Below are 18,351 nucleotides of genomic sequence, written 5' to 3'. Positions count from 1 at the left end.
ATGCGTTTCTCTTTCCTCCTAGTTGTAGGACTTCCACTCAGCCAGCGTTCCAGTGGTTTTGGGTGATGTCCGTTCCTTCTTTTAGTTTCACTTTTGAAGTAGTTGTTCAAAGCAGCAAACTCCGGCGTTAACCTATGCCGCCATCTTGGTTCCGTCTCCCCCCCTGGATAGTTTTCAAAGGAAAATTAGAGTAATCTAAAAAAGGAGGGGGATTGGATGCCAAACAACAGTGGCCTTACACGAAACCCATACTGTCTAGTCAGCTTGCTTAGTTGAGGCCATTGAGATAATTTATTAAAAATTAAGCCCTAATCGGTTTGGCTCAGTGGATAGAGTGTCAGCCTGCAGACGGAAGGGTCCCAGGTTCGATTCTGGTCAAGGGCATGTATGTTGGTTGTGGGCACATTCCCAGTAGGGGTTGTGCAGGAGGCAGCTGATTGATGTTTCTCTCTCATTGATGTTTCTAACTCTATCCCTCTCCCTTTCTCTCTAAAAAATCAATAAAATATATTTTTTTAAAAATTAAGTCATTTTTTCAAAATTGATATATACTTCAGTGAATGTAAAGGTTGAAAAAAGTATCATTTATAATAATAAAAGCATAATATGCAAATTGACCAAATGGCCGAACAGCAGAATGACCATCTGACGACCATTTGGATGACCACGCTATGACACCCACTGGTGCCAGGCCAGCCAAGGCAGGTGCAATGCAATTGTTCTGGGGCCCGGCTATCGCCTCATGATTGCCCTGCAGAGGGAGGTCCAGACCACCAGCCAGTGGTGCGATCAATCAATTGGGGGACTCCATGATCACCCCAAAGAGGGAGGCCCAGGCCACTGACCAGTGGGCTGCAGCAGGTCGGCAGGGCCTACCTCTTTGGAGCGATCGATCGTGGGGCTCCCGGACTGTGAGAGGGCACAGGCTGGGCTGAGGGACACACACACACACAGACACACACACACACACACACACACACACCTCTCCAGTGCACGAATTTGTGCACCGGGCCTCTAGTATTATAATAATCACCATATCCCTGCCATAGGACTCTTGTTAGTTGAAGCCCAGTAGTTTTCTCATATTAACTCAGGACTAGAGCAATAAATTGTACGTGAGTATCTGGAAAGGATAGTACGTTTTAAAAATATGTATGTACAATATTTAATATAATTATTTTTAAATAGTTATTTTTTTGTGAAAGTCTGGCACTTATTTGCTTAATGAAAAAAACTTTAAATTCTAGGTTTTTCTTTTTAATTGGATTATCACCACATTCCCTTTGATTGAAAAGGGAAATCATTAAAAATAAGAAATCATATCAAGTCTCAATACATTATTAAGGTAGCTCCACATTCTATTCACTGTTTCATTCAGTTACTTCTAATTATTGAAGAATTTGTTTTGAATTTATGTTTTTGCTTTTGTTAACTTGTAATACAGTTTATATTCTGTTATGATCCTTGATTTTGTGTTTCTTCTAATAAACTTTGTATATCTGTTTATTTAAATTTGTGTAAAAAGTTGCTCAAACTGATTAAATCCAGTAAAGTATCTTTAGTGGTACCAAAATCTCTTGCAGTACTTTCTCATAGTTATACTTCTATGAAGGGGGGTGTGAAGTAAAATACTTGTTTTGAATAATGTTTATATGTATGAACAAAACTGGAACAACTCAATATGATTTTTGTGATGGTTTCAGTGGATAATTAGCCCCCCCTAAAATAGATATATCTATCTTAAAGCATCATGTACAAAGAAGGTTGTCTAATTTAATGAGTACTTTTGTCTCATGGAATATGTTCTTTATTACAAAAATCTTGGTCTATTCAATTTTTTATTTTAATTTAAAATTTTTGAAGAATGTTGCAAAACTTATAATTAGTTTAATTTCTTGTATTGTGAACAAACAATTACCCCAAAAGATAGACTTTTTATGGACCCTTTATTTTGATATAATTTAAGTATAAGAAGTTACAAAAACAGTTAAATAGAGTTTCCATGGACCCTTCACCTAGTTTTCCCCAATGAAGTCTTATATAATCATAGTACGTTATCAAAACCAAAAAATTGACAATAGCACAGCAGTATTTACTAAACTACAGTCTTTGTTTGAATTTCACCAGTTTGTGTATATGTGTGTATAGTCTAAGAAAATTTATCATGTGTAGATTGATGTAATCACCACTGTCAGAATATAGAACTGCTCCATCACCACAAAGAAAATACCAACCTTTTATGTAACACCTGCTTCAAACTCTAACCCTTGGCAACCACTGATTTGTCGTCTATTATGATACTCTTGTCCATTTCAAGAGTGTTACATAAATGGAATCATAGCACATGTAACCTTTGGATTTTTGTTTTTAAAGTGTTCATTACGTCAAATGGGAATATGTGCATGTTAAAAAGCAGTTGATTAGTTTGACTCAAGATTTTCACTTCTCCAGAAACATACTGAAACCAGGAATTGTAAACCATATGAGACTGAATGCTAATTGAGCAGGAAAGACATGACCCTTTTCACACTGACTTCTCTGTCAAGTGTTGCCTTGTAAGATTTGGATTAATCTACATGAAAGACTGTGGGTTAGGTGGGATTTCCACCCCCCCCCCCCCCATTTCTGTCTTAGTCCATTTGGGCTCCTATAATAAAAGATCACAGGCTTATAAATAATAGAAATTTGTTTCTCACAGTCTAGAGACCAGGGAGTTCAAGATAAAGGCACCTGTAGATACAGTGTCTACAGGAGCACTCATGTCCTGTTTTCTCTGTGTCCTCAAATGGCGGGAGAGGCAGGGGACCTCCCTGGAGTCTCTTTTATAAGGACACTTACATTACCTCACAAAAGTTTCACCTCTAGATGCGATTGAATTAGGGATTAAATTGCAGCATATGAATTTGAGGGATGGAGAACACAAGCATTTAGCCTGGCAACTCCTTTGGGGTCTTTTGCCTATCTTAGTTTGGGGTGTAGGTATGAAATAAGAATTTAGAAAAGGAAAGAAAGCCTTGTTTCAAAAAACCCTGAAATTTCAGTTTTCCCCAGGTAAGCATTGTGGTCACTGATAATGGTAATACAAGTATGAGGACCAAGGTCACTAATTACAAGTGCCATGAGAACATAAGCCAAGTTGGACAAAGCTTTTTTCTTTTTCTTTTTTGCCAGTCACCTCAAGCATATGGGGTCAGCAGTTAAGTCAATAAAACATGGTTTGATTATATCACCATACTAGAGGCCCGGTGCACAAAAATTTGTGCACTCAGGTGTGTGTGTGGGGGGTCCCTCAGCCCGGCCTGTGCCCTCTCGCAGTCTGGGACCCCTCGGGGGATGACCACCTGCTGGCCTAGGCCTGCTCCCTAGGGGGATTGGGCCTAAGCTGGCAATCAGACATCCCTCTGGCAGCCCGGCAGCCCTCGGGGGATGTCCACTTGCCAGCGGGGAGCAGACCTAAGCTGCAGTCGGACATCCTTAGTGCTACTGAGGAGGCAGGCGAGTCTCCCACCACCACTGCTGTACTGGCAGCCATCAGCCTGGCTTGTGGCTGAGCAAAGCTCCCCCATGTGGGAGCGCACTGACCACCAGAGGGCAGCTCCTGCATTGAGTGTCTGCCCCCTGGTAGTCAGTGTGTGTCATAGTGACCAGTCATTCCCAGTCCTTCTGCTATTAGGGTCAATTTGCATATTACCCTGTTACTATATAGGATAGAGGCCTGGTGCACGGGTGGGCGCCGGCTGGTTTGCCCTGAAGGGTGTCCTGGATCAGGGTGGAGGTCCCGCTTGGGTGCCTGGCCAGCCTGGATGAGGGGCTGATGGCTGTTTTCAGGCTGGCCACACCCCCTTCAGGGTGGAGGTCCCCACTGGGGTGCCTGGCCAGTCTGGGTGAGGGGCTGAGGGCCGTTTCCAGGCTGGCCTGTGACTGAAACTCCCAGCCTCTCCTTTTTTTTTTTAATTTTGGGATTTATTTACCTTCTATAATTGAAACTCTGTTGCCTTCACTGGCACCCCAGCTCTGAGGCTGCTGCTGGCTGAAAGCAGGTATCTGGGGTTTGTTTAGTTTCTATAATTGAAACTTTGTTGCTTTTGGAGCTGTTGCTTTCGGGCTCAGAGCCGGGCCGCGGCAGGCGGGGAACCTTGGCTTCCTCCATCACCGGAGCAAGCAAACCTCCGGCTTGCTTTAGCTGCGTGGCTGCCGGCCGCCATCTTTGTTGGCAGTTAATTTGCATATCTCACTGATTAGCCAGTGGATAGCATAGTGGAGGTACGGTTAATTACCCTTTTTGTCTTTTATTAGATAGGATGGCATATTTTCTAATTACATTGCAGCTTAATTGGCGATATGCCATTTTGTTTTCCTGTACCTGTATGTGGTTTCTCAAAGAGAGCTCTCAGTGTGTGCAGTTGCCACTGCAGCTTGTGGGAGGGACCTCATTAGGCTAACAAAATGTTAAATAACCTAGTTAAAGTGAAATCTGGTAACTGAACTCCTTAGTTTGGGAAATTCATTTTTTATTAATCCCTCAAATAAATGTTTGTTAAAAACTTAATTACAGTATTAAGAAAAGAATCTCCTGTTCTCTTTTAAACCATACTGTATGGTACATGATATTGCAGCAGATGATTGATTTTGATGATAAAAAATAGCATCATTTTGCCTGTGTAGTAAGAGAATAGTCAAAAGGCCAAGAAGTGATTAAGAATTTTCAAGCTAGCCCTGCCAGTGTGGCTCAGTGGTTGAGTGTTGACCAATGAACCAAGAGGTTACGATTCTGTCTCATCATTGATGTTTCTGTCTCTCTCTCCCTCTCCCTTACTCTCTGAAATCAATAAAAATATATTATAAGAAAAGAATTTTCATGCTAAAGAATTGAACTTCATAGTTTTAATTTTTATTATTTTTTTTTGTTAATTCTCACCTGAGGATATTTTTCCATTGATTTTTAGAGAGAGTGGAGGGGAGGGGGAGAGACAGAGAGAAACATGACATGAGAGAGACAGCTCACATCCATTCATTGCCTCTTGAATGTGCCCCAACCAGATCCGGGGATCAAGCCTGCAACCAAGGTACATACCCTTGACTGGAATCGAACGTGGGACCCTTCATGGTACAGTCACTGAGCCAAACCGGCTAGGGTTTTTTTTTTTTTTTTTTTTTATTTTTTTAAATGTTTTTATTGATTTCAGAGAGGAAGGGAGAAGGATAGAGAGATAGAAACATCAATGATCAGCTGACTCCTGCACGCCCCCTACTGGGAATCGAGCCCACAGTCCAGGCATGTGCCCTTGGCCGGAATTGAACCTAGGAACCCTTCAGTCCGGAGGCTGATGCTCTATCCACTGAGCAAAACCAGCTAGGGCTTTTTTTATATTTTAAATGTATTTATGGATTTCAGAGAGGAAGGGAGAGGGAGGGAGAGATAGAAACATCAATGATGAAGAGAAACATTGATCAGCTGCCTCCTGTACACCCACACTGGGGAATGAGCCTGCAACCCGGGTATGGGCCCAGACTGGGAATCAAACCATGACCTCCTGGTTCATAGATCAATACTCAATCACTGAGCCACACTGGCCAGGCAAGTTCTTTTTCTTTCATTCTAACTTTAAATTATTTTCTTTGGGAGTGAAAATTGTATTACTTTTGATAGCTAAAAATTGAGTTAATTAATTCTCAGATAGAATATTAGCAATCTGAGAACTGTCCGTGGAGAAGGAAAAGGAAACATGGACTAAAGTTGGAGCCAAGAGTGGCCCCTCTCTACTAGTAACCAAGAGAAGAGTGGAAGATTTGTGAATAGCTGGCAGAAAAGGAAGCAGCTGTAATTGTGGCCATGGACCTCAGTAAAACTTTTCTTCTTTTCAGCTCTTATGCTATTGCTGAATTCTAGCTCATAAAATAGTAAATCTCTAGGCTAAGTCTTGTTAGTTTTATATTTTACATATTGAACACTCATTCTCTGCCTTCCATTTCCACTACCCCACCCTAGCCCAAGTTTTCTTAATCTCTCCTGTGGGGCTACTGTAGAACCGCCTTGATTAGTCTCTTCACATCCACTCTTACTCCCGTCTAGTTTATTCTCTAAACCGACCTTTTCAAAATGCAAATCTGGTTTTTAAAATCTGCTTAAATTCCTCTTAAAGTCTCCCACCATTCTTAGGCTACGGTGAGAGACCAGTACTGCCAAACTTAGGCCACAAAATTCTGCTTGGTCTGAGCCCTTTTTTATTCCCCAACTCCATCTCCTTCTAGCCACACATGCCTTCTTTCCCTTCCTCTGATGTTTGGTCATCTCTCTTGCCATGGAGTTTTTGCACTTGTTCCTGTTCTCTTTGCTTGTTAACTGCTATTCAGCCTTCAGATGTCAGCACACAAATTACTTAATCAAGAACATGTTCCATAACCTTCCATTTAAAAAACTTTATTATTCACTATTAGTCCCTTATATCTTTCCTTTCTAGCACTAAACAGTAATAGAATTCCATATATTTGACTAATTATTTGATTAATGAGGTCAGGGACAAGGCTGATTTTTCTCCCTGTTGTACCTTTCCAGTATTTCAACATAGGCTCTGAGAGGTAGTTTTTTGTTCCTGTTGTTGTTTTCCCCCAATAAGCATTTGTTGAATATTGAATGAATTTAATTGGTTCAGCTTTAGAAGCTTCTAATTCAGCCATTTTCAAAAGTATAATCTAGTTCTATAGATGTTTATGCTTATTAAGTCTTTAATTTTGTTCACACAATATTTTAGGACATTACTATCATTGGGGACTTCGTAAATGAATGTGTCTAATCCCACTTGCTTTCTTACTTTGAGAAAGTATAAATATATTAATAATGCCTTACATGTTTATTGATTTCAGAGAGGAAGGAAGAGGGAGAGAGAGGTAGAAAGATCAATAATGAGAGAGAATCATTGATTGGCTACCTCCCACACATCCCACACTGGGATGGAGCCTGCAAGCTGGGCACGTGCCCTGACCAGGAATCAAACTGTGACCTAGTTCATAGGTTGATGTTCAACCACTGAGCCATGCTGCCCAGGCATGCCTTACATTTTTAAGAGCTTTGGATATATACTGTATTTTGATGTCATCATTTATATACTAGAGGCCCGGTGCACGAAATTCGTGTGTGTGGGGCAGTGTCCCTCAGCTTGGCCTGCACCCTCTCCAATCTGGGACCCCTCGGGGGATGTCTGGCTGCCAGTTTAGGTCCAATCCCGCAGGGACATCTTTTTCACAATCTGGCACCGTTGGCTCCTAACCACTCACCTGCCTGATTACCTCTAACTGCTTCTGCCTGCCAGCCTGATTGTCCTCTAACCTCTCCCTGCCAGCTTGATCGCCCCCAACTGCCCTCCACTGCTGGCCTGATCGCTCACAACTGCCCTTTTCTGCTGGCCCGATTGCCCACAACTGCTCTCCCCTGCCGGCCCAATTGCCCCCAACTGCCCTCCCCTGCCGGCCCGATTGTCCCCAACTGCCCTCCTATGCCGGCCTGATCGCCCACAACTACTCTCCCCTTCCACGACCCGCCTCCTCTGCGGGGACCTGCCTCCTATGTGTGAGGACTGGCCTCCATGCTGTGCAGAGCCGCGCGACCCCCAGGCCTCACCACGCGGAGCGGCCACCGGGCCCCGCCTCCGCTGTGTGCGCAGCCATCTTGTGGCAGCGTTGCGCGAGGGCATTGCATGAGGGCATGACGCCAACTAGGCTTTTATTATCTACACTAATAAAAGAGAAAAATGGTAATTGGCGTACGGCGATACCTTTTTCATTGGATAATCAGGGCTATATGCAAATTAACTGCCAACTAAGATTGGCAGTTAACTGCCAACAAGATGGCGGCTAATTTGCATATGTAGGCACAATGCAGGGAGGCGAACGGGAAAGTAGGAAGAAGCCCCCTGCCACTGACAGTGATCTGAAACCCAGGGGGGAGCTAAGAGCTGGGGGGCAGGGCAAAGACGGCCCTGGGGAGCCATGATCGGAGAATCAGGCGCCTTTGCCGCCCTGGCCAGTGATAGCAGGAAGTAGGGGTGGAGCCAGCGATGGGAGCTGGGCACGGTCGAAGCTGGCAGTCCCAGGAGCTAGGGGTCCCTTGCCTGGGCCTAAAGCGAAGCCCACGATCGCGGCGCCCCCCGCTGCCACTGCAGGTCCCCGCTGCCTGGGCCGGACGCCTAGGCCAGAGGCGTTAGGCCTGGGCAGGGGCAGAGCCTGCAACCATGGGGAGCTGGGGGTCCCCTGCCCAGGCCTGACACCTCTGCCGGAGGCCTCAGGCCTGGTCAAGGGGCCGATCCGGTGATTGGTGATCGGAGGGTGATGAGGGTCAACTCCTCTGGCTGAGGCATCAAGCCTGGGCGGGGGGCGGAGCTGGGGATTGGGGGGATATGATGGTCCCCTTGCCCAGGCCTGAAGCCTGGGTCAGAGGCGTCAGGCTTGGGCGGGGGGTGGAGCAAGCGATCAGAGGGAGATGGGGGTCCCCTGCCCAGGCATGATTCCTGGGCCAGAGGCCTCAGGCCTGGGTGGGGGCCAGAGCCAGTGATCGGGGAGAGATGGGGGTCCCCTGTCCAAGCCTGACACCTCTGGCGGAGGCGTCAGGCCTGGGCAAGGGGCCGATCAGGCAATCGGAGGGTGATGGGGGTCAACGCCTGAGGGCTCCCAGTATGTGAGAGGGGGCAGGCTGGGCTGAGGGACACTCTCCCCCCACACACACACCCAGTGCACGAATTTCGTGCACCGGGCCCCTAGTATAGGATATAAAAGCCAAGTGACTGGAACAACCAGTCACTGTGACACACACTGTGGCAGGTCAACCTCCTGCAGCCCCTCCCTCCGGCTGGCCTGGCCCCGATCGGTGCACTGGGCCTCTAGTTTATATAAAGCACACAACCACCCTCTGTTCTAATGCTTTCATTTTTACAGATTAGGGAACAGATTTAGAGGTGATATAGCCAGGGATTCACAGCCAGATAGAAACAAAAGTCTGCCTTTGAGTTCAGGTCCTTTCTATTATAGCACAATTACATTTTCATGAATAACAGCTAAGATTTTGAGTTGTTATTTATAAAAGTTACTTGAAAAATTAAGCTGATACAAAGAAAATTGAACTTAGACTCAGCTTCTAATTCTGTTTCCAACATCAACACATTCTGAAAATGAGATTAAATATGTAAAAATAGCTCTGGCCAGGTAACTCAGTTGGTTAGAGCCATCATCCTAATATGCAGAGGTTGCAGGCTTGATTCCTGGTCAGGGCACACACAAGAAGCAACCAATAAATGCATAAACAAGTGTAACAACAAATTGATGTTTCTCTCTCTCTCTCTCTCTCTCAAATCAATCAATAAATAAAAATTTATAGAAATGTGAAATTGTAACACTAAAATCACTTTTTTCATTTGAATGAAGTAATACAAGTATGAATGTTGTATCTCAGTGTACTTGCATATCCTATCTAATAATAGACAAACATGGTAATTAACCTTAACTTCGCTACCCTTCCCATCGGTTAATCAGCGAGATATGCAAATTAACTGCCAACCAAGATGGCGGCCGGCAGCCAGGCAGCTGAAGCTTACATGAGGCTTGCTTGCTCCAGTGATGGAGGAAGCCAAGGTTCCCCGCCTGCTGTGGCCCAGCTCTGAGCTCCGGATGCAACAATGTTGCAATTATAGAAACTAAACAAACCCCAGAAACCTGCTTTCAGCCGCCAGCGGGCTCAGAGCTTAGAGCGCCAGTGATGGCAACAGAGTTTAAATTATAGAATCTAAACAAACCCAGATACCTGCTTTCAGCCTGCAACCGCCTCAGAGCTGGAGCCAGCTCTCAGTTCCAGTGACAGCCATAGAAGGTAAATAAATCCCAGAATAAAAAAATAAAAAAATAATAAAAGAAAAGAGCCTGGGAGCTTCAGTCGCCCGCCAGCCTGAAAACGGCCCTCAGCCCCTCACCCAGACTGGCCAGGCACCCAAGTGGGGACCCCCACCCTGAAGGGGGTGTGACCAGCTGCAAACAGCCATCATCCCCTCATCCAGGCTCGCCAGGCACCCAAGCGGGACCCCCACCCTGATCCAGGACACCCTTCAGGCAAACCAGCCAGCCCCCACCCGTGCACCAGGCCTCTATCCTATATAGTAAAAGGGTAATATGAAAACTGACCCTAACAGCAGAAGGACTGGGAATGACTGGTCACTGTGACACACACTGACCACCAGGGGGCAGACGCTCAATGCAGGAGCTGCCCTCTGGTGGTCAGGGCGCTCCCACATGGAGGAGCTCTGCTCAGCCACAAGCCAGGCTGATGGCTGCCAGTACAGCTGTGGTGGTGGGAGCCTCTCCTGCCTCCTCAGCAGCACTAAGGATGTCCAACTGCAGCTTAGGTCTGCTCCCCGCTGGCAAGTGGACATCTCCCGAGGGCTGCCGGGCTGCCAGAGGGATGTCTGATTGCCGTCTTAGGTCCAATCCCCTGGGTAGTGGACCTAAGCCATCAGGTGGTCATCCCCTGAGGGGTCCCAGACTGCAAGAGGGCACAGGCTGGGCTGCGGGACCCCCTCCCCTCCAAGTGCACAAATTTTTGTGCACCGGGCCTCTAGTCCTATATAATGAAGAGCTAATATGCCAATGGTTGTCATGCCTGCATGCCGTCGCGCTAGAACTGCTCAGACACTCAACACTGGGGAGAGAGGAATGGGGACCAGCCAGGCACAAATGAGCTGGGGAGAGAGGAGTAGGGACCAGCCAGGCAGAAATGAGCTCATGAGAGAGGAATGAGGACCAGCTAGCCTGTGGCCCGGGATAGGGACAAACCGCCCACCCCACGGTCCCAGGCACCAGCGGCTGCGCCTGTGGCCCGGAGAGGGACAAGCCACCCGCCCTGCGGTCCCAGGCACCTGCGGCTGGGGCCCAGGCAAAACTGCCTGCCCATGGTCCCCTGCCGCTGTGGCCAGCCCAGGTGAAGCTGGCCCGGGTCCTAGGTGCCTGTGAACAGCCAGAGGGAGCGAAGCCCGGGTGCTGGGCGAGGCAGAGGTGGTTAGGGGCAATCAGGCCAGCTGGGGAGCCGTTAGGGCCAATCAGGCCTGTAGGGAAACAGGGGCGATCAGGTGGACAGAGGTGGTTAGGATCCATCTGGCAGGCAGGCAGAGGGGTTAGGGGCGATCAGGCAGGTAGGTAGGCGAGCAGTTAGGAGCCAGCGGTCCTGGATTGTGAGAGGCAGTCGGACATCCCTTGGTGGGGTCCCAAATTGGAGACACACACACACAAATTTCGTGCACCGGACCTCTAGTATTTCTTATAAAATAGTGAAAGTGGATTTATTGAAGTAATCTCCTTAGAGACTAAATGAATATGCTTTATAGGAAAAGAAATGAGGGGTATTACCTGTCTTAATTTGGACTGCTATAACAAATTGAGTAGCTTATAAACAACAAATTTATTTCTCACAGTTCTAGAGGTTGGAAGTCTGAGATCAGGGTGCCAGCATGGTTGGGTTCTAGTGAGGGCCCTACTCCAGGTTGTAGACTACCAACTACTTACTGTGTCCTGACATGGCAGAGAGCTAGCTAGCTCTCTAGGCTCTTCTTACAAGAGCACTAATCCATCCCATTTATAAGGGCTCTGCTCTTGTGATCTACCTACCTCCCAAAGACCCCACCTTGGGATTAGGGTGTCAGCTTGAGGATTTGGGGTGAACACAAACATTCAGTCTGTTGCATTACCTATTTATTCTCAGCAGTTATATGATTTCATGCAATAGGGTAAGAAAATTGTGCCCTTTTCACACTAACATTCTATAAGTCTAAGAAATGTTTTATAATTTTATTAATATTTTGACGGAAAGCTTTTTGTTTCTTAAGACATTTGTGGTAACTATTTATTAACAGAGTCATGGTGATTCTTTTCATTTTATTTCTTTAGTCCGAGGATCAGAAGGACTGTACATGGTGAATGGACCACCACATTTTACAGAGAGTACAGTGCTTCCAAGGTATGGTTTGAGTGATGTTAGCTGGAACTATGTAATACACTCTAAATTATTTTTGTTATATTCTAAGAAGGAGAAAAAACGGCTAGTTTCTTGTGGCACATTGTATAATATTAACAGAAGTTGGAAAGAATGCATGTATTCTATCAAGAAAAATGATCTTTAGATTTGAAAATAATAGGTTAAGCATGTTTAAAAGAAAAGGTGTAGACCAGCGGTTCTCAACCTGTGGGTTGTGACCTCTTTGGGTTCGCCTAAGACCATCAGAAAACACGTATATAATTACATACTGTTTTTGTGATTAATCACTATGCTTTAATTATGTTCAGTTTGTAACAATGAAAATACATCCTGTATATCAGATATTTACATTACGATTCATAACAGTAGCAAAATTACAGTTATGAAGTTGCAACGAAAATAATTTTATGGCTGGGAGTCACCACAACATGAGGAACTGTATTAAAGGGTCGCGGCATTAGGAAGGTTGAGAACCACTAGTGTAGAAAATAGTGTAATTGAGATCAACCACTACCTTCGAAGAATTTTGTCTTAGAGAATGATGAAAAACTTACAAAAAGCACTGTCTATAATTTTCATGAAATCACAGAATGAAGAAGGTATAAAAAAGGAATAAAAGAATGAATATCCTATCTAATAAAAGAGAAACATGGTAATTAGCATACGCCCGCTACCTTTCCCATTGGCTAATCAGGGCGATATGCAAATTAACTGCCAGCCAAGATGGCGGCCAGCAGCCAGGCAGCTTGAAACTAACATGAGGCTTGCTTGCTTCAGTGACGGAGGAAATCAGTGTTCCCCGCCTGCCTTGCCGGCCTCTGAGCTTGCAGTTTGAAACATAGTTACAAATATAGAAGCTAAACAAAACCCCAGAAACCTGCTTTCAGCGAGCCGGGATGTCAGAGCTGGAGTTGATACAGTGTTTCGATTATAGAACATAAACAAACCAGATACCTGCTTTCAGCAGCAGAGGCCTCAGAGCTGGAGTCAGAGCTAGAGCTGGCCCAGAATAAAAAAAGAAAAAAAGGAGCAGTTAGGAGATTCCGTCACCCGCCAGCCTGAAAACAGCCCTCAGCCCCTCACCCAGACTGGCCAGGCACCCCAGTGGGGACCCCACCCTGAAGGGTGTGTGACCAGCTGCAAACAGCCATCATCCCCTCACCCAGGCTGGCCAGGCACCCCAGTGGGGACCCCCACCCTGATCCAGGACACCCTTCAGGGCAAACCAGCCGGCCCCCACCTGTGCACCAGGCCTCTATCCTATATAGTAAAAGGGTAATATGCCTCCCAGCACCAGGATCAGTGGAGCCGCGAGGCCTCCTGGCACCGGGATCAGCGTGACGGGGCAGCGCCCAAACCCCCTGATCGCCCTGTGGCTCTGTGTGTGACAGGGGGTGGTGCCACAACCTCCCTATCTGCCCTGCTCTGTTCAGGACAGGGGAAGGCGCCCCAACCCCTGATCAGCCCTGCTCTGTGCCTGATAGGGGGGAGCTCCCCAACCCCCTGATTGCCCTGCAGCTCTGTGTTTGACAGGGTGTGGCGCCCCAACCCCCTGATCGGCCCTGCTCTGTGTGTGGCAGGGTGCAGCGCTCCAACTCCCCCCCCCCCCCCACAGGCCCTGCTCTGTGTGTGATGGGGTAGAGCCATAACCTCCCCATCGGCCCTTCCCTGAGTGTGACAGCGGCGGTGCCCCAACCCCCTGATCCGCCCTGCTCTGTGTGTGACAGGTGGGGAGCTCCTCAACCCCCTGATTGGCCCTGCTCTGTGGGTGACGGGGGGAGCTTCCCAACCCCCTGATGGGCCCTGCTCTGTGTGTGACAGGGGGCGGCACCCCAACCCCCTGATGGGCCCTGCTCTGTGGGTGACAGTGGGTGGCACCGCAACCTCCCCATCGACTCTGCCTTGAGTGTGACAGGGGGCGGTGCCCCAACCCCCCAATCGACCCTACCCTGAGCGTGACTGAGGGTGGCATCGCAACTTCCCAATCTGCCCTGCTCTGTGCATGAGGGGGCGGTGCCCCAACTCCCCAATCGGCCCTGCTCTGAGCCCATCTAGGGGCTGCACCTAGGGATTGGGCCTGCCCTCTGCCACCCGGGAGCAGGCCTAAGCCAGCAGGTCATTATCTCCCGAGGGATCCCAGACTGCGAGAGGGCACAGGCCGAGCTGAGGGACCCCCCCCTCCCCCCCGAGTGCACAAATTTTTGTGTACTGGGCCTCTAGTTAAATATAAAGGTAGGGAGTAAATTCAATAAAATTGGCCATGAGTTAATTATTTAAGCTTGGTGTTAAGTACATTATCATACTCTTTCTCTTTTTTTTGTATGTATATTTTAAGTTTTTCATTTAAAAGATTATACCAGAATGAACCAGCGAGTTTGGTTCAGTGGATAGAACATCGGCCTGTGGACTGAAGGGTCTGGGGTTTGATTCTGGTCAAGGGCACATACCCGGGTTGTGGGCTCAATCCCCAGTAGGGGGAGTGCAGGAAACAGCCACTCAGTGATTCTCTCTTATCATTGATATTTCTCTTTCCCTCACCCTTCCTCTCTGAAATCAGTAAAAATATGTTAAAAATAAGTAAATGATTATATCAGATGGAAATAGACCAAATAGCCTAATTGCCAAGATTGAAAAAAAGAATTAAATTCTGGATTCTGTAATCTAGTAAGCTTGCTTTGAACCTTAAACACTATTCTAGAATAAGTTATTAAAAAGACAGTTTATAATCATGATATAAAGGGCTGATTATTAGAATCAAAAAGAGCTTGCTAAGAACAAATTATTTTTTTTATGACTTTAATTTTTTTAAAATTTATTTTTATTGATTTCAGAGAGGAAGAAAGAGGGAGAGAGAGATAGAAACATCTATGATGAGAGAGAATCATGGATCGGCTGCCTCCTGCAAGTCCCCCACTGGGGATCGAGCCCACAACCCGGGCATGTGACCGGAATCGAACCTGGGACCTTTCATTTACCAGGCTGACGCTCTATCCACTGAGCCAAACTGGCTAGGGCAGTGGTCGGCAAACTGCAGCCCCTTGGGTGTGGCTCTTCCACAAAATACCACGTGTGGGCGCGCACGTACAGTGCCATTGAAACTTCGTGGCCACACTCAAGGGGCCAAAGAGCCGCATGTGGCTCTTGAGCCACAGTTTGCCGACCAGTGGGCTAGGGCAAGACCAAATTGTTTTAAGTTTAACTCATTTCCTTTCCGAGTAGAATTTCCAGACACATCAGAATAAAACTAAGATCATGATTTTGGCAAAATATCTGAGAAATGATAGTCTTTTGTTGTTGTTGTTGTTGTTAATCGTCATCCAAGGATATTTTTTCCATTGAATTTTAGAGAGTGAAAGGGAGGGAGGAGAGACAGAGAGAGAGAAACATCAGTGTGAGGGAGACTCATCAATTGGTTACCTCCTGAATGCCCCTTTTACCGGGGCCAGGGATCGAGCGTGCCACCAAGGTATGTGCCCTTGACTGGAATTTAACCTGGAACCGGGTGTGCGGGCCTATGTTCTATGCACTGAGCCAAACCCGCTAGGTTGACACAGTTTTTGGGGTTATATGCTGATAATGACAGTGTTTTTGGTTAAGAGCTGTGAAATCAGCTGATAAATGAGTTGATTTTAGTTTGAGGGAAGGACTATTGGTGAGCCACAGGATCTTAAGAGCTCATTCAGCATTCTTAATACTTAATTTAAACGATAGCTTAGGATGATGTTTTCTTTTTGTTGTTTTTTAAAAATATATTTTATTGATTTTTTACAGAGAGGGATAGAGAGTTAGAAACATCGATCAGCTGCCTCCTGCACGCCCCCTACTGGGGATGTGCCCGCAACCAAGGTACATGCCCTTGATTAGAATCGAACCTGGGACCCTTCAGTCCATAGGCCGACGCTCTATCCACTGAGCCAAACCGGTTAGGTTCAGGATGATGTTTTATACTTCATGCATTCCATAAAGCTGTAAGGAATAACTAGTGCCTTAAAAGAGAAAAATCAAGATGTAAATACATCTCTGTAGGCTAGAATAATAGACCCAAACCTGAGTGGAATTAACTATGATAATTGTAAAGTTCTGCCTTAAGATTCAGAAATGATTTTCACAATATAGGATGAAGGACATCTTGGTCATAGCTGTAAGAGATAAAAAATATTATTTTGGTAACCACAAAATGAGTATAAGCTGCCATTACTGTGTGATTGCTGAAACACAGATGTCATGTTCAGATGAATTAATGCAAAGATAATAACCTGTTTAAAAGGGGTGTAGTGGTTAGTTCTCAATGCACTGTTGTTTAATAATTTAAATATTTATTAGCCATGAAGTACTGATCTAATGTTGTGACTAAACATGGACATCAACATGTAAACACATACACTTTCAGTTTGGATCCTCACTATCACTGGGAAATCATAGTAGCCATCTCCAGTTGAGAGATACAGTACTTAGAGTTTTAACCATTTGGTAGAATATTGCCAAAAGGTAGTGTTTTCTACAGAATCCAGCATCTGCATTTATTAAATGTGAAGATCCTCATGTTATACTTTCTGTCTCTACATATGATAAATCCAGGGGAACTTCTTAGCCAATTGAGGATATTCTATTCACCATTGTTTTTTATGCAAGTGGTCTGGGACATTCTTCACAAAGTCTCCCTTTTGAAATCCTTTGCCCTTTCAGTTTCAGGGCTGATAGCTGGTAACTTCCACATTCATTTACATTTTAGGGTTGTCACACAAACTAGATATTCACCCTAAACAGCTCCCCCCCCCCCTTAATATTGACCAGTTGGTATAAAATAAATTTCCAGCTTACTTTAGTGTTTGTTGAAGCTGCATTTTAAGAGATAAAGTATTTTGGTAGACAAAAGCATTTTAGAATTATTTTCTAAAATTTATATAAATTCTTAGTTATTAAATTAGTAGTAAGATTGTGAATTTTTAGTCAATTGTTTTAAGTATTAATGCTTATTAATTTAAACTTTTTTTATTGTCCTTTTCAGGGAATCTGGGAAAAATTGCAAAGTCTATACCTTTAGTAAGGATGGGACCTTGTTTGCCTGGGGCAACGGAGAGAAGTTAGTGTTCATTTACGTAAAATTTTATGTATGTGTCATGAATGTGAAACATAACCAGCTTTATTTGAGTAATATGTATTTGGGTGTCATTAATAAAGTCCATCTTTTGATGTCATGATGCAGTTAGGTATTATCTCTAACATAATTTCCATGGCCTACCTCCAAAGTTGTTAGTTTATACGTATATGCCTGATTCATTTGAGTTATCTAATTACTTAGAATTTAAAAGTAACATATGAGAAAGGGCAGTTAATTTAATGCTGAATAACCTGAGAGGTTGTTTTAAATAGTGCTTTCGGTTATTGGGTTTTTTAACACATTGTTTGCGGTAGTTTTTATCGCGCACTAACAGGTGGCGCGGGCCATTTTTGCTAATTTTTTGCGCAAATGGCAACGTTCAGTAAAATTACGATAACTTTAGTTTACGTGTTTATACGTTACCCGCATTCTACCGCTAGTCTATAAAAAACGTATTAGTACGTGTCCCGCGCTGTACTACACTGGTAGAACGTATAAATACGTAAAACGTGTAAACACGTTTCCCGCATACAATGTGTTAAGTTCCATAGTAACACTTAGAAAATAATTCTTGCTTGTTCAAGTACTAGAAGCCTGTTGCACGAATTCTTGCACGGGTGGGGTCTGGCTGACCCTCCCCGATTGGGGTTGGGGAGGCTGATCAGGGGCGGGACTGGCCAGGGGGAAGAGCCATGGGCGGTTGGCCAGCCAGCCCTGCCCCCTGGTCGAACTCCAGGTAAAAGGGACAATTTGCATATTAGCCTCTTATTATATAGGATTGGTAAGGCATTCAAAATATGTTTAGTATAGTCTATATTAATATACATAAAGTAATTGAAAGTATGTTTAGTACAGTCTATATTACATAAAATAATTAGATTACAAAATTGATCTTGCAAAAAAAAAGTATTTTGATTAAATGCTCATATTTTACTAAGAAAACCAGTCCTTTTGAATTTTTCCATAGTCAGTATAATATGTCAGTTAACAGAATCAAAAAGATGCCCAAATATTTGTTGCTCGGTTTAAAGTTATTTTGTTGTTGTTTTTAACCAGATATAATCTTTTTTTTATTTCTTTATTGATTTCAGAGAGGAAGGGAGAAGAAGGAGAGGGAGATAGAAACATCAGTGATGAGAGAGAATCATTGATTGGCTGCCTCCTGCACACCCCCTAGTGGGAATCGAGCCCGAAACCCAGGCATGTGCCCTTGGCTGGAATCGAACTTGGGACCCTTCAGTCC

The 18,351-nt window shown here is 45.1% G+C and overlaps 1 protein-coding gene across 1 annotated transcript in view; it reads left to right on the top strand.

The window, feature by feature from the left end:
* Positions 1–18,351, top strand: part of EIF2A (eukaryotic translation initiation factor 2A) — a 56,521-nt gene that overhangs the window by 5,273 nt on the left and 32,897 nt on the right. Inside the window, exons 2-3 of the mRNA XM_081087433.1 lie at positions 11,920–11,989; positions 17,016–17,090. Of these exons, the coding sequence (XP_080943559.1) occupies positions 11,920–11,989; positions 17,016–17,090 (145 nt within the window). The remainder of the gene's footprint in view (positions 1–11,919; positions 11,990–17,015; positions 17,091–18,351) is intronic.

This window comes from Myotis nattereri, assembly GCF_964212035.1.
Source record: "Myotis nattereri genome assembly, chromosome: 3".
In the NCBI taxonomy this organism is placed as follows: domain Eukaryota; kingdom Metazoa; phylum Chordata; class Mammalia; order Chiroptera; family Vespertilionidae; genus Myotis; species Myotis nattereri.
This window is presented reverse-complemented; position numbering and strand designations above follow the sequence as displayed.